This window comes from Protopterus annectens, chromosome 1.part2 (genome assembly GCF_019279795.1).
Source record: "Protopterus annectens isolate FY-2018-M chromosome 1.part2, PAN1.0, whole genome shotgun sequence".
NCBI lineage: Eukaryota > Metazoa > Chordata > Ceratodontiformes > Protopteridae > Protopterus > Protopterus annectens.
In genome coordinates, this window is record NC_056727.1 from 701128953 (window position 1) to 701145663 (window position 16711).

At 43.7% G+C, this 16711-nt stretch overlaps 1 protein-coding gene across 1 annotated transcript in view; it reads right to left on the minus strand.

The window, feature by feature from the left end:
- The window catches only part of LOC122792405, a 2471936-nt gene that overhangs the window by 1703714 nt on the left and 751511 nt on the right, over positions 1 to 16711 (minus strand). The window contains exon 9 of the mRNA XM_044060193.1: positions 13062 to 13205. Coding sequence (XP_043916128.1) covers positions 13062 to 13205 — 144 coding nt within the window. The remainder of the gene's footprint in view (positions 1 to 13061; positions 13206 to 16711) is intronic.

Consider the following 16711-nt stretch of genomic DNA (forward strand, 5'->3'; position numbering starts at 1 on the left):
GTTCCCCCCAATGTCATCAGAGCTATGGGCCTCGGAACCGAAGGATCCAAGGCAGGAGAATAAGTAGGAGTCATGGGGGCGATAGACCCAAAACCCAGAGTGGGATGGGTTTTTGGAAAATTTGTAATCCCTCTGGCTGTCACAACAGCTGATCGAACAAGCTCACCACATCCAATCCAATTCAGATTACTGACACTCCTGAGGGGGAGTCAGGTCGGTCCAAAAAAGGGCTATAAGCTTGTCTTAAAAACGGGTCCAAAGATGGGGAGTACTGGGTCCATGGTGTAGGAAAAATCTGCACCGAAGATTCCAGCTTCGAGGCAGGCAAAAGGGGCACTATCAGTGCCGAGAAAGGGCTTGGAGCAGAGGGGGTAGCTGGAGCGTAAGTCATTACCACATCTCATGAAATAGTCAGGGCCAACCTCAGAGCAGAGATGGGCAAGGTCGGTGCTGAGGTTACAGCAAGCAATAAGGTTGGAGCTGACACCACACTTGTCACCGTAAAAGTCGGTGCCAAAGGCTGTGCTGACGTGGTAGTCATAGAAATATCCACAGAGGCCACTGGAGCTAAACTCGGAATCGAGGTGGTCGGAGCCGAGGAGGCGATCTTGTTCTCCATGAAGGACTTGTGGGCCTTATGCTTATGAGGTTACCCGTATCACCGGCTGGTGAAGAGGGTTCAGAATGAGGACGTTTCTTGTCCTTCGATAGAGGGGTTGAGACCTCCGATGCAGAAAGAGACTCAGAAAAAGTTGAAGAAAGCAGGCCTTTCAAAATAAGTTTATTCTTCCTTTCATTCAGCATCCGCAGACTGAAACTGCCACAAATCTGGCAAGGAGGTTTCACAGACAAGTGGGAAACCCCCAGACAATAGACACAATCATCATGCAAGTTGCTGTTGGGGGAGATTATCATTGCACGAAGTGCAATGCTTGAACCCCGAAGTCCCTTTCTTTTCAGACAAATCCTGTATACAATAAAACAATCCAAAAAGTTAGAGAAAGAGAAGAGGAAATACCAGCAATGGTATTAAGAAAACCAAAAGGGCATTTACCAACAATGGTAAGAGAAAGATACCCATGGGTAGAGCTAGTTACAGATAAGGCAGAAAGCTTTAGGAGAAAAAAAAAAAGTACAGTTTTGTACCTACCATAAATGAAGATGCTAGAGTGTAAACACTGCTGCAGTCATTACACTTGGGTTATCCTGAGTTCCAAAGTCTTGGTCCGGCGTTGGTTGACGTCGCCTCCTCCCTGACGTCAGTGCGACAGGGGTATACAGGATGCAGCCAACCCCATTTTCTTCAGTTTTTCTTGCCCCAGATGTCAGGTGCCCCCAAATAGGTAGGCAATTCAAATTGCTAGTAAAGTATACATAAGAAAAGCAAACAACAATTTTCAGTTACCAGCAAATACTCCCCATAGGTAGCAAAGGGTAGAAGACATAGGTACATACCAGCAAGTAAGAGGGGAAGGAGGCAGGGTAACCTGGACTGCAGTAGTGTTTACACTCGTAACATCTACATTTACGGTAGGTACAAAACTGTACTATGTTCATCGTGTTACACTGCTGCAGTCATTACACTTCGGTGGAATCCCAAAGCTGAGGCAGGGTGGCTGGTTTTATAAGGCATTAGGGGTGGCTATAAGGCCCTGCAGCACAGCAGTGGCGAAGTCAGCTCTGGATTTGGAGTATAAATGCAAATGGTAATGCTTGGTGAAGGTATGCACAGAACTCCATGTTGCTGCTTCCAAAATATCCTTGATAGGTACTCCTCTGAGGTAGGCAGTTGAAGTGGCTGTTGCCTTGGTGGAGTGAGATCTAATGCTGCTAGGTACAGGTTTCCCATGGTGTGCATAGCAGAAATGTATACAATGTCCTATCCATTTTGAAATAGTCTGTTTTGAAATGGCTTTTCCCTGTGCTCCTGCAGCATATGCTACCAGTAATTGCTCAGATGTTCTGAAAGCTTTGGTTTTGTCCAGGTAGAAGCGTAACTGCCTGTGAATGTCCAAAAAATGTAGTAGTCTCTCCCCTTTATTCTGTGGTTTTGGATAAAAAGCTGGCAAGTGAATTGTTTGGTTTAGAGCCACACTTGATACCACCTTTGGCATAAACATAGGGTTAGTTCTTAAAGGCACCCTGTCCTGGTGGAAAATGAGGAAAGGTTCCACTGCCATTAGTGCCTGTAATGCTGAAACTCTTCATACTGATGTTTATTGCCAGTAGCAGAGAAGTTTTCCCAAGAGATATATTTTAATTCTGCTGTGTTAGCTGGCTCAAAAGGAGTTAAAGTTAATTTTTCCAAAACAAAGTTGAGGTCCCAAGTTGGAGTAGGTGCTCTACGGGGCGGTCTTATGTTTTTAGCCCCCCTGAGGTACTGTTTGAGCAAAGGATTAGAGAAAATTGGTGGATCCATGTTCTAATGAGCAGAAATGGCAGAGGCGTGGATCTTGATGGATGAAAAGGAGAGGCCCTTGTCCAGCATCTCAGTTAAATATTGTAGAATCTGAGGAATGTTTGAGACAAGAGAGTCAAGGCTGTGAGCCTGGTTCCATGCACAGAATCTCTTCCATTTATCCGAATAGGCTTTCCTGGTACTAGGCCTTCTGGCCTCCAGAATGACATCCATAACAGCTTTGGAGAGAGGCATTGCTTGCTTGTCTAAGGAATTTTCCATGCAGCTAGGTTTAAGATCTTTAGCTGGCTGTGAAGTATCTGATTGTTGTGCTGAGTCAGCAAATGAGGGATTTGAGGCAAAATCCAGGGTGGTTCTTGTGCTAAGTTCTTTAAGATTGGGTACCAGTGCTGGCGTGGCCAGTCTGGCACAATCAGGATCATCTTTGGCTCTTCTTGCCTGGCTTTTATGAGTACCTTTGGAAGGAGAGGTAGAGGTGGGAAAGCGTATACTTGCAGGTTTTTCCAGCTGAATGACAGGGCATCCACTTTCCATGCTTGTGGATGACAACTCCTTGTGCAGTACTTCTGTAGCGGGCAGTTTATTGGGTTGCAAACAGATCTATGTCCGGGCTCCACCATTTCTGTGTTATCATTCTGAATATTTGTGGATTCAATTCCCATTTGTGGGGATCCATGATGTTTCTGCTTAAGTCGTCTGCCAGTGTGTTTTTCTCTCCTGGCAGGAATTGTGCTTGCAGATGAACTTGGTAGTCTAGAGCTGTGTTCCACAAGGTCATGGCTTGTCTGCAGAGGGGGTAGGAGTGTGTGCCCCCTTGCTTGTTTATGTACCACATAACTGTGGTGTTGTCTGTCTTTAGTAATAGTTGCCCTGGATGCAGCAGGTCCTTGAAAGCTATAAGGGCATTTTGTACAGCTAGCATCTCTTTTTGATTGATGAGAAGATGCCTTTGTTCTCGCCCTGAATACATTTTCCTGCCATGTGTGCTCTCCAGGCATAATCCGATGCATCTGTTGTCAGTGTTTGCCTGGCTGTGGGTTGAGTAAAAGGCTGTCCCTTGTTGAGGTGACGAGCTTGAGCCCACCATCGAAACTCCTGTTGAAGGCAAGGAATTAGTGGTATAACTGTTTCCAAACTTTGACAGTGTTGAGACCATATACCTCTTTAGGTACCATTGCAGTTTCCTCATATGCAGTCTGGCATATGGAATTAGTAGTATGCAAGATGCCATGTAACCCAAGGCCTGCAGAATTTTTCTTGCAGGGAGTTGGGTCTTTGTTGCATCAATTGAAAGTATTGAGTCAGTTGTCCTTGCTTGTCTGGCATGAGATAAGCCATCTGGGCCACTGTGTTCAAGCTGGCACCCAGGAATATCATCTCTTGTGAGGGCACTAGTTTTGACTTCTTTTCGTTTACTGTGTACCCCAGGCAACTTAATAACTTTTTTTACGAATGCCAGATGCTTTAGAAGAATGTCCTTGCTCTCTGCTTGAATCAGGCAGTCGTCCAGGTATGGATAAATTTGAACTCCTTTCTGTCTGCAAAATGCAATTACTGGTGCCATGCACTTTGTGAAGACCCTGGGCGCAGTAGATAAGCCAAAGGGCAGTGCAGACAATTGATAGTGCATTGAACCAGCTATGAATCTGAGGTATCTTCTGCAGTTTTGTCTGATAGGGACATGCAGGTATGCCTCCTTGAGGTCCAAGGTCATGAACCAAGCTTTCTTGCCCAGCATGGGAAGAAGCTGCTGTAGTGTCAATATTTTGATTTTCGGAACATCCAGGTAAGTGTTTAGAGAAGAAAGATCCAGAATGGGCCTCCAGGCTTTGTCCTTTCTGGGAACCAGAAAGAGTCTTGAGTAAAATCCTTGTCCTTGCTCCTGTGGTGGTACCTTTTGAATAGATCTCATGTCCATGAGTGCTGTAATTTGTTTTTGAGCCTCTGCCCATTGATTTGGTGGCAGATTTGGCATTCCTTTTAACCTTGGCAGTGTGTGAAAGTGGAACCTGTAACCTTGAGATACAATGTTGAAAACCCGTTTGTCTTTGGTGATCCAATGCCAATTGTGATAGAAAAGTGCCAGTTTTCCTCCTAAGGAGGCTGCCAAGAGAGAGCTGTTTGGCAGCTGTAGTGGGAAGTCATTGAGGCTGCTTTTTATATGGTTGGGGGCCTGTCTTCCCCTTCTTTCTGGCCCGGTGCACCCCATTGTCGAGGCCTGTAAGGACCTTGTGGTTGACCTCTACCTCTTGGACGTCTGTATCTGCCCCTTTGAGGTCTGTCTGTAACTGGAAAGGACCAATTCTTTGTTGGCCAATTTCTGCTAAATCGAGGAGGCTGAACCTGTAAGAAATCCTTCACCGTTTGCATACATTTTGCCTTATCCTCCATCTTCCAAATAACACATCCCACTGCAAAGGTGCATCCAATAATTTTGCTTTAACATGATCTGGTAACGTATGTTCTTTTAACCAACCATGTCTTCTAATGACTGAGCCTGTAACTGCTGCTCTACAGGAGGCCTCTAAAGAATCAAAACCACATTGCAAAGTATGTTTTCCCACTTGTTCAGCTGCATGCAATAAATCCTGCATTTCTTTAAAATTAGGAGGATCTGAATCTGGAAGCATTTTTTGTTTCAACTGAGACATCAAAAATTGCTGATATTTTAGCATGTGAAACTGGCAATTTAAGGCTCTCATTGCTAAAGTTGCAGACGTATATACTTTCTTTCCCCATCTGTCTAATGCTCTGGAATCTCTGTCAGAGGGAACTGGGTCTTTTGCTGATGAGGCCTTAATCCCTTTGGGTCCCTGGGAAATAGTTTCAGGGTCAGCAACAGGGCTTTTATACAGAAATTTGTGCGAGTCAGGGCCTCTGTAATATCCATCAGGTTTAACTGGGGCTGGAGGTAAGGAGTCAGGATTTAAGCTGGATTCAGTATACACATCATCCACAATATCTAACACTGGCGGAATACCAAGGGGTCTGTGCTGAGGTAATAAAAGGAAGTCTCTGAGCCTTTTCTTGGATTCTGAATAATCCTAGCCTTCCCAATGGAAATGCTCCCTCATGGTATGTAAGGTTTCCCCAAAGGAGTAGTCCACAGGTGGAGAGGCTGATGGAATTGATTCCTCAGCATCAGAATCCTCATAAGGGGGTACAGAATATCCTAGGTCTGAGGACGAATCTGAAGAAATAGACACCTGGTCGGATGATTCATAGTCTGCATCCTGTCTGGGCCTTTTATCGGGGGGGGGGGGGGGGGGCCTGATCACGGTGATTAGGTCTTCGGCCATTTTGAGCATTTGTTTCTTAGGCATGGAGGCCTGTCCTGGAGAATGCTGAATTTGTTTCTTTGTTTTTAAGGGAGGCTTAGACTTAGCAGAGGGTTTAATGCTTAACTGAGTAGGTCTGAAAACACCCTCTGAAGCTGTGGATTGCTCAGCTACTTTAGTTCCCTCTGAAGGGTTAATTTCAGTAGTCTGAAAAACTTGTGCGTCCGAAGGCCCAGCCAGCTCCAGTGGGAGTCGGAGGTGGCCTGTAGTTCTGCAGAAGCGGTTGTCAGGGGCTGCGAAGGCGCCTCGCTGAAAACCGGAGAACCGGCGACTGGCCTAGAAGAGGCCATGTCATCAATTTTGGGTCTCTGATGCCTGTCCTTGTCTTTGCGCTTTTTAAGTATTCCGGTCATTGGAAGTACCGATGGCATAGTGTAATTGAATTTTCAGCCAAAATAATGTCAAGCAAAATCAAACAGACATTTAATAGTGCGCTTGTTAAACCTAGCACAAAACCGACAACCAGTGATGTTGTGGTCTGGGCCTAGACATGGGATATAATAGGAATGGAAATCCTTATGAGGTATTTGTTTCCCACAGGAAATACAGTTATTAACTTTTACTGACATCGGTCTGAGGCAAGAAAAAGTTTCCCCAATGGGGTACTTAGCTTTGTAGAAGACTTTGGTTCTGGATTCGGAATGAAAATTTCAGGAGTCGGCCGACCGGCACTTGCAAACTGCTTTTGCTTCGGGCACCATGCGGCAAGAAAGACTGAAGAAAATGGCGTTGGCTGCATCTTACATACCCCTGTTGCACTGACGTCAGGGAGGAGGCGACAGCAACCGATGCCAGACCAAGACTTTGGAACTCAGGCCAACTGGGGAACCGCCTGACGGCAGGATAACCCAAGTGTAATGACTGCAGCAGTGTAACACGATGAACATCTTGCAAAACACAGTAAATTTTTTTAGAAAATACAACACTTAGCTGGAGAGCTCGGTGAAACGCTGCTATATGGCTGCATGGCAAACATGATCTGGGGTAACTGGGAGAAGGGCATTGTGGGTAGCAGCTTAGCTCGAGAGTTTTTGGTGTACGCGAGCTAGGTATTAGGCCGACTCAGTTCCGAGGGCTCGGAACCGAACCTATCAGTGATGAATAACAAGAAGATTAAAAACTTCAGATTAGAAAGTTCACCCTGGGGATCACTCCACTGGCTCTACGTGATAGAGGCACTGGAACTAATGTCTGGTGGCACAAAGACAGAGCACTTTTATAGGCTAGGCTTGTAAAGGCTCCAGGGCAATCAGCCTAGTACACACCTATGAACCTATAACTGGGACTGCTCAAATTAGGACCTCATAAGTTCATATGTCCTCAAACCTCAGAGAGATTGGAGGGGGTCACAAACACCTCACATTCCTAGTATGAAGTCTCTTTCTTGACGTGCTTGTTTGGTCACAGAATTTTATAATGCTTCTTACTCTTTAGGCTACAAGTGGAGGGCTCTCCTTAACCTCAGGGTGGGTTCCTTCACCATAAGCATTTTCTAGTCTAAACAGGCTTTCAAATTACTCACACACCATTGGAGAAATTTCTTTATGAAAGCCATAGAGTGCGCAACACAGTAAAGCCTGCATGAATCTGGCAGTTTAGCACAGACAATCAAAACTATGAGCTGCTTGCAAGCTACTTCCTGTGACACAAGGTTTGATTCCTTCAGCTTTCATTTGCCTATGGTTTGACCTTCAGTGAGTCAAATTTGTCCTTATGTACCCTTTTTAGTTAACTTTTCAAGAATGTCTTAGAGCTTTAATCAAATTTTGAATTCAAACATTCAGTAAATCAATACAAATACTCTGCATGGTCCGATTAATTTATAAAATTCAAAAGAAAAGATTCTCCAACTTGAGTAACTACTACTTTATAGAAATCATCAGTAAGGGTGGATTGGCAATAGATCCCTTCTGGCTGAAAAGAACAGAAAACTGCACAAGCTGTTCCTCTTTTCAGTCATGAAGCAGTGTGAAAGATCTGGGACAGAGGAGGGGTTTAGCTCAGAACCTCACTTAGAGAGACAGATATCCAGTCCAAGCTAATTATCATGGATAAACACAGAATGGCATCCAACGGTGGAAACCATGAACAGGATATCACAAATGACTTCCTTAACTAGATTAAAATGAGTATTTTCCTCTCTACATGAACCTAGATCAGGAAGATAGAAGAAATGAACAACTGAGCATCCAAAGCCCTAATGCAGCAAAGAAAAAAAAAAACATCTGGCAAAATCTGTTGAGAGCTCCTGACTCTGTCTACCAGCACAGCAGCAAAATGCTGGGGGGTCTCTGGAACCTATGCTGGGAATGAAGACAGCAGAAAAATACTGGGATGTTTACGTAGGAGAACAGTTCACTCAGAAGATTGCTTGAAAATGGCGCTTGTCTTTTTTTAGGACCGAAGCAGCAAAGTCAAGAGTATATTCAGATTGCTCTCATACCATTCCTAGAGTGTCTCCAAGTAACACAACACAATTTCAAAACGTCTTCAACAGAAACTCCTTTACGTGTTTTTTTTTTTTTTTCAAGGAAGGGGTGAGAGTGTAGACAGATGTCAAACTAAACAGTTTCTCAATGGCCTGACAGCATCTCTAAAGGACGAGTAATCTGGTAAAGATGTGGCTGTAGGCCTTCACTTTTACCCATGACCATTACAGACAGAGCTGCCTCGATATGTTCTGAATCCAAATAAGACTCTTGAGGGCGACAGAGTATCACAAACCACAAAATATACCGGTATGACCTCATGCAGAAGCAAACGTGTTAAAGCAGCACTGAGTGCAATGGAAATGGGAAAAGGTATTAGACTGTATACTAGCCAAAGGCAGCATGGTATGGAGAAAAGCTTATGCCAGGTTTGGCACAAGCTTACAATTAAAATGCCAAGACAAGTGCCCACCAGAAAAATATTTGATAAATATTCAGGCATTCAGCATCAAGCCCTAGAGCAAGATAAGATGAATATTCTTATCCAACAGGGGCTACAAAATGGACTTTGGAGGATAACCTTTAATAAGATGGGACTCGAGAGACATATTTCCAAGATCCCACTTGGTCAACTACGAACTACAGACTATCAACTGAAAACAGTGCACAGCAAGGATATCAGGATGCACACCTCAGTGTGGAAGGTGAGGACATTCATCCTCTGATTACAGTTCCTCAAAAGAAGAGAATGACTGGTTTGGACATCCAGGACTGCTAGGTCAGGGTTAGTTTATCACCTGAAAGATATGGGGGAAATACTGTGGATTTACTTTTAATGCCTCTGAGGTTGAGCAGCTGAAATGACAATACAAGCAATACCTATGGAGATTTTGGTGGATTAGTTAACTTCATGACCAAGAGGACATGCCTGTCCATGCAAAAAGGATCACATAAATGACACCAAGATTCAACAACAAAAATGGAGTGAGCTATGAAGAAGAAGAAAAAAAAGGGAGTAAATTAAAAGAACAAGATTCCTTCTGCAGTCAATGTGTCATGCCAAGGCATGCAATGAACAGGTAAGATTTCCCAAAACATGGAATTTTAATGGGAAAACTGCATTCCTACTTTTGGAAAAGGAACTATCAATCAAGGAGCTTCCTTAAGATATTGCTGCAAAGAATCTGATGTTTATTAATAATACCGAGTCATGAGGCCACTATAACTCAGTCACTGCCACTTTTAAGGAATTATCTTCTTTCGGCTGTTCCCAATAGGGGTCGCCACAGCGGATCATCTGTTTCCATTTCTTCCTGTCCACTGCATCATGCTCTTTCACACCAACTGCCTGCATGTCCTCTCTCACCACATCCATAAACCTTAACTTAGGCCTTCCTCTTTTCCTCTTACCTGGCAGCTCCATCCTTAGCATCCTTTTCCCAATATACCCAGCATCCCTAATCAGCACATGTCCAAACCAACGCAATCTCACCTCTCTTGCTTTGTCTCCAAACTGTCCAACCTGAGCTGACCCTCTAATATACTGATTACTAATCCTGTCCATCCTAGTCACACCCAGTGCAAATCTTAACATCTTTAACTCTGCCACATCCAGCTCTGACTCCTGCCTTTTCGTCAATGCTACCGTCTCCAACCCATATAACATAGCTGGTCTCACTACCCTCTTGTAGACCTTCCCTTTCACTCTTATTGGTACCAGTCTGTCAAAAATCACTTTTGACACTCTTCTCCACCCATTTCACCCTGCCTGTACTCTTCTTCTTCACCTCTCTTCCACACTGACCATTACTCTGAACTGTTGACCCCAAGTACTTAAACTCATCCACCTTTACCAACTCTACTCTCTGCATCCTCACCATTCCTCTACCCTCCCTCTCATTTACACACATATATTCTGTTTTAGCCCTGCGGACCTTCATTCCTCTCCTCTCTAAAGCACATCTCCATCTCTCCAGGGTCTCCTCAACCAGGTCTCTACTCTCACTATATATCACAATGTCATCTGCAAACATCATAGTCCACGGGGCCTCCTGTCTAATCTCATCTGTCAACCTGTCCATCACCACTGCAAATAAGAAAGGGCTCAGAGCTGATCCTTGATGTAATCCCACCTCCACCTTAAACATATCTGTCACTCCCACCGCAGTCCTCACCAATGTCACACTACCCTTGTACATATGCTGTACCACTCTTACATACTTCTCTGCCACTCCCGACTTCCTCATACAATACCACAACTCCTCTCTAGGCACCCTGTCATATGCTTTCTCTAAGCCCACAAAGACACAGTGCAACTCCTCCTGACCTTCTCTGTAGTTCTCCAACACTCTCAGAGCAAATATTGCATCTGTAGTGCTCTTTCCTGGCATGAAACCATACTGCTGATCACTAATCATCACCTCCCTTCTTAACCTAGCTTCCACTACTCTTTCCCATAACTTCAAGCTGTGACTGATCAATTTTATCCCTCTGTAGTTACTGCAGCTCTGCACATCACCCTTATTCTTAAAGATAGGTACCAAAACACTTTTTCTCCACTCCTCAGGCATCCTCTGACTTTCCAAAATTTCATTAAACAATCTGGTTAAAAAGTCCACTGCCATTTCTCCTAAGCACCTCCATGCTTCCACTGGTATGTCATCTGGGCCAACAGCCTTTCCATTCTTCATCCTCTTCATAGCTGTCCTTACTTCCTTCCTTGCTAATCTGCTTCACTTCCTGATTCACTATCCCCACATCATCCAACCTTCTCTCTCTCTCTCATTCCCTTCATTCATCAGGCCTTCAAAGTACTCTTTCCATCTGCTCTACACACTCTCCTCACTTGTGAGTATGTTTCCCTCACTGTCCTTTATCACCCTTACCTGCTGCACATCTTTCCCAGCTCTGTCCCTCTGTTTAGCCAATCGGTACAGGTCCTCTTCTCCCTCTTTAGTGTCCAATCTTTCATACAACTCTCTATATGCCTTATCCGTAGCCTTTGCCACCTCTCTCTTTGCCATGCGCCTCATCTCCTTATACTCGCCTACTTTCTTCATCTCTTTGACAATCCCACTTCTTCACCAGCCTCTTCCTCTGTATATTCTCCTGTACTTCCTCATTCCACCACCATGTCTCCTTGTCCTCCTTCCTCTGTCCAGATGTCACGCCAAGCACCTTCCTAGCAGTCTCCCTTACTAGCTCTGCTGTAGTTACCCAGCTATTCGGTAACTCTTCATTGCCTCCCAGTGCCTGTCTTAACTCTTCTCTGAACTCCACCTCACAATCACCCTTTTTATCTCCACCATTTAATCCTTGGCACTGCTTTCACACTTCTCCTCCGCTTCTTGATCACCAACATCATCCTACAGACCACCATTCTATGCAGCTTAACTACACTTTCCCCAGTCACCACTTTACAGTTTCCAATCTCCTTCAGACTGGCCCTCCTACATAGGATATAATCCACCTGTGTGCATCTTCCTCCACTCTTGTACATCACCCTATGCTCCTCCCTCTTCTTAAAATACGTATTCACCACAGCCATGTACATCCTTTTCGCAAAATCCACAATCATATGACCTTCTGCATTCCTCTCCTTAACACCATACCTATCCCATCACTTCCTCATCCCCTCTGTTCATTTCACCAACATGCCCATTGAAGTCCGCTCCAATCACTAGTCTCTCACCCTTGGGTACACTCACCACCACTTCATCCAACTCGCTCCAAAATTTTTCTTTCTCATCCATTGCACACCCAACTTGTGGAGCATATGCACTAACAACATTCATCATTACACCATCAATTTCAAGCTTCATAAACATCACTCTTATCAGACACTCTCTTCACCTCCAAAACACTCTTAGCATACTGTTCCTTTAGGATAACCCCTACCCCATTTCTTCTGCCATCCACACCATGATATAACAATTTGAACCTGCCTCCTATACATTTGGCCTTATTTCCCTTCCATATGGTCTCTTGCACGCACAATATATCAACCTTCCTTCTCTCCATTATATCAGCTAGCTCTCTCCCTATACCAGTCATACTGCCAACATTCATAGTTCCTACCATCACTGCTACACTCCTAACCTTTCTCCTGTCTTCCTGCCTTCGGGCATGCCTTTCCCCTCCTCTTCTTCTTCGGCCAACAGTAGCCCAATTTCCACCAGCACCCTGTTGGCCAACAGTACTGGTGGCGATCATTGTTAACCCAGGCCTCGACCGATCCGGTATGTAATTATGAAATGTTCACCGCATCAGTAATTTGGCAGAGGTTTTACGCCGGATGCCCTTCCTGACGCAATCCTCCCCATTTATCCAGGCTTGGGACCAGCACAAAGAAATGCACTGGCTTGTGCATCCCCAGTGGCTGGGTTGCCACTTTTAAGGAATAAGATGCCCAAAAAACTGCTCTCTGTCAGATGAAGCATTCAAAGTTTTTTATTTATGTGCATTCTCTGTCTGCACCTGATAACCATCAAACATCCACCTACTATTAGTATCAGTTTATTCCTGTGTCCTGAGTATTCCTCAGTGAGAGTGAAAGTTAGTCAAGGAAGGTTATTAGACACGTTAGTTTCAGCAATGATTTGTGCATTTGCCTAGGCAGTGGCAACAGTCAACGCTCATCACTGTGAGGACAATGCCTTCCCCGGTACGAGTGTATGGTCCTGTATACTTAAACAGCTACAAGCACCTTCACTGCCGAACACTCACTGTCTGGGTAACTGCTAGCGACCTTATCCATCCTCTAGGGGACTGACACTGGTTGACCCTGGACCACTTCTTTCTCCCCTAGGAAGGGCACACAAAAAAAAAAAAACAAAAAAAACATTTCTACTGACTGCATGAATGGTTTTTACTTACTGATGTCTTACGGTTTGGTGATAACGCCTTACTGGGAGATGATAAAGGCCTACTGCGAACATCATTTCTCCATTTCCGTGAATCTGATGGACTAGAACGATCAGCTGTAGATGGCTTTGTACGAGTAGAACTCTCAGATTCATTCTAAAAAAAAATAGGAAAAAATGAAAACAAGCAAGTTAAATTTAGGAACATAAAGCTTACTTTAAACTTGTCCTCTAAGAAGAGTAAATAAGACTCATAAATGGAAGCAATTTAATTTGATAAAATATAGTATTAAAACACAGAAACAAAACCCAGGTATTTCTTCCATTTGCTAAAAATGTACTGAGGGTACTTAGGGAGACTGGGCTTACATTTTTCTGGGAATGTTCTATTCTCATGGAACTCAAAACACTGTTTTAGCATATATGTGACTCCAAATCGAGACTATTTTTGATTAGTATCTCCATCTCTCTATTACTTTTTTTTTTTGCTCTGAAACTGCCAATTTATTACTTGTGTCCAAAAAATGTACCAATAAGAGATGGAGACTACTGTTGCACTGACCTTTACAGACCTAGCAAGCCTAATGAACGGCATCTCTACTCTGGGAACCTCAGACCTTCCTTTGAGAGGGCTGTCTGGGAAAAGTGGACCTACTGGACTAACTTTATTACTATGCATCTTGCTGCCTCTTTGGACACAAACGAAAAACTGTATGTGGGTATTGCACACAAACACATTCTTTTTGTACAATACCGACATTCAAAGCTCATGTTCTTGTAGACAATTGTGGATTATTATTTTGAAATTTTTTTTATTGCTTCTACAGTTGTGATTACCACCATGTTGTTTTACAATGTTAATAAACATTGTTTTTCACGAACAAAAAGGTCATGAAAATATTTCTTAGTTTAACATTTAATGCTGGCTTACATTCTAAAAAAAAGTCTCCTTTCAAGTTTGAGCTAACATAACTAAATAAATGCAAAAATTATCAAATCAAAGTGTAGTCGTATAGGCATTACTGTACTTACAATTTTAAGACCGTGCACCCTGGTTTGGGCAATAGAGCAGGCATTGGAAGTACACAATACAGCTCACCAGTAAATCTGGTAAAATAAAGTGCACCTTCAATAAATTACATTCCTCAAATCCAAGAGAGTATTTCAATAGAAAAGCAAGGTTTTTGCCACCTAGAGATTCTGACTTTCTACAATGAATGAATGAAGCTCAAGCAACCACCAGAGATATAAACTATTGCCACAAAAAGCAGATATTTTATTTGTTTGATTTCGTAAAACAGGCAGGGAGAGGGACTGGTCCAAGGACCCTTTTTCAGCCATGACCCAGACCACAAGGCACAGTAACAAGCAGCATCAATTTATAATAATTAATACTGAGATAACATTAAAGTTATTTAAAGCAACAGTGGGATGCTTCCCGACAAAATGTATATAGACTATCTTCACATTGCTTGCCTAAACTTTTACCTGCACCCAAGATATAAAAAAGAAGTTATGTCTCACCAAAATGTTCCATCTGTGTTGTTGCTCTTCATCCATTCATCATTGATGGGTTCAGTTCCGAGCCCTCGGAACTGAGTCAGCCGTATACCAAAGCTCATGCCAGCCAAAAACTCTCTAGCTAAGATTTTACCCAGAATCCCCTTCTCTCTGTTACCTCAGATTGAGTTTGCCCTAACAAGTAAATCAGAGGCTGTCTCCGGGCAAAAATCTTAGTCCAGGTAATAGACCCAAATATCCTCCAGGAGTCTCTAGGAAGGGGGAGGAGGGTGGGACTTGATGAATGGATGAAGATAGCACAGTTTTGTACACTTACCATAAATGTAGATGTCCGAGTGCATTCACTGTTGAGTCATTACATTTGGGTTTTCTGCCTGCAGGTAGCCCTCAGCCGACCTGAATACCAGTCTTGGATTCCTACGTCAGATGCTGTCTCTTCTCACATGACGTCAGGTCGTCAGGGGTAGAAAAACATGCAGCTGACGCCATTACATCAGTTTTTCTTGCCCCAGATGTCAGGTGCCCCCAAAATAAGAAGCTATTAGATGGTGTGGAACACCTCCAGTAAAAAGTAAATACCCCTGCCATAAAAGATGGCCATAAAGTGGAGAGGGAGAAAGGATAGAGAAAGCCAGGGGGCTGGAGGGATGGAGGTAAAAGTACAGTTGTGTACACTTACCATAAATGTAAATGTTCACGTGTATTCACTGTTGCAGTCATTACATTTGGTTAATCTGCTGGCAGGTTGCCCTCAGTCGGCCTGCATAACAAAGTCTTGGGTCGTGCGTCAGTTGCTGTCTCCTCTTCCATGACGTCAGGTCGTCAGGGGTATAAAACATGCAGCCAATGCCATTTTAATCAGTTTTTCTTGCCCCAGATGTCAGGTGCCCCACAAATGGGGAGCAGATATATATATATATATATATATATACACATATATATGCAAGTATTTTAGAACACAAAAAATTTACCTCCAACTAAAAGCAAATACACCACAAAGGCTTTTGAGCATAGTGAAGGAAAGAAGAGGTATAATAATAGAGAAGAAAGAGGGCTGGTGGATGGGTAATCCGGACTGCAAAAGTGAATACACTCGAACATCTACATTTATGGTAAGTGTACACAACTGTACTATGTTCTTCGTGTTTCACTGTTGCAGTCATTAAATTTGGGTAGACTCCCAAAGCTATGGATGGGAGGATGGAGTTAAACAGCATTAGGAGCAGCTGTAAGGCCCTGCAGGACAGCAGTGGCAAAGCCTGCCCTGGATTCAGAGAAGAGGGGTAAATGATAATGTTTTGTGAACGTATGAACTGAGCTCCAAGTAGCAGCTTCTAGAATGTCTCTGGTAGGAATCCCTCTGAGAAAGGCTGCAGAAGTAGATGCAGCCCTGCTGGAATGGGATCTGATCCCCTTGGGGACAGGTTTACCATGGTGCATGTAGCAGAAACGAATACAGTGGCTTATCCATTTTGAAATAGTCTGCTTTGATATAGCCTTCCCCTCTGTTCCTGCAGCAAATGCCACCAGTAGTTGCTCAGACTTTCTTAGAGATTTTTGTCTTGTTTAAGTAGAATCTTAGTTGACTGTGTACATCCAATGAATACAGAATCCGCTCCCCCTTGTTCTGCGGACTTGGGAAAAAAGTTGGCAGGTGAATGGTCTGGTTAAGAGCCACACTGGATACCACCTTAGGCATAAAAGGAGGATTAGTCCTGAGGGCCACCCTGTCCGGGTAAAAGATAATGAAAGGCTCCACTGCCACGAGAGCCTGTAGTTCTGAAATCCTTCTAGCTGAAGTGACTGCTAAAAGAAAGGCGGTCTTCCAAGAAAGAAATTTTATGTCTGCAGTAGCAGCTGGTTCAAAAGGAGGTAGGGTGAGTTTTTCCAGCACAAAATTGAGGTTTCTTGCAGGAGTCAGTGCTCTCCTGGGAGGTCTTAAATTTTTGGCCCCTCTGAGGTACTGCTTTAGCAGGGAATGAGAAGAGAGAGGAGGCTCTGTGTTGTAATGAGCTGAGATGGCAGAGGCATGGATTTTTATAGAAAAAAGGATAGGCCCTTGTGAAGCATCTCAGTTAAATATTGAAAAATCTAAGGAATATTGGGCATTAGTGTGTTTATTCCTTGTGCTTGGTTCCAAGC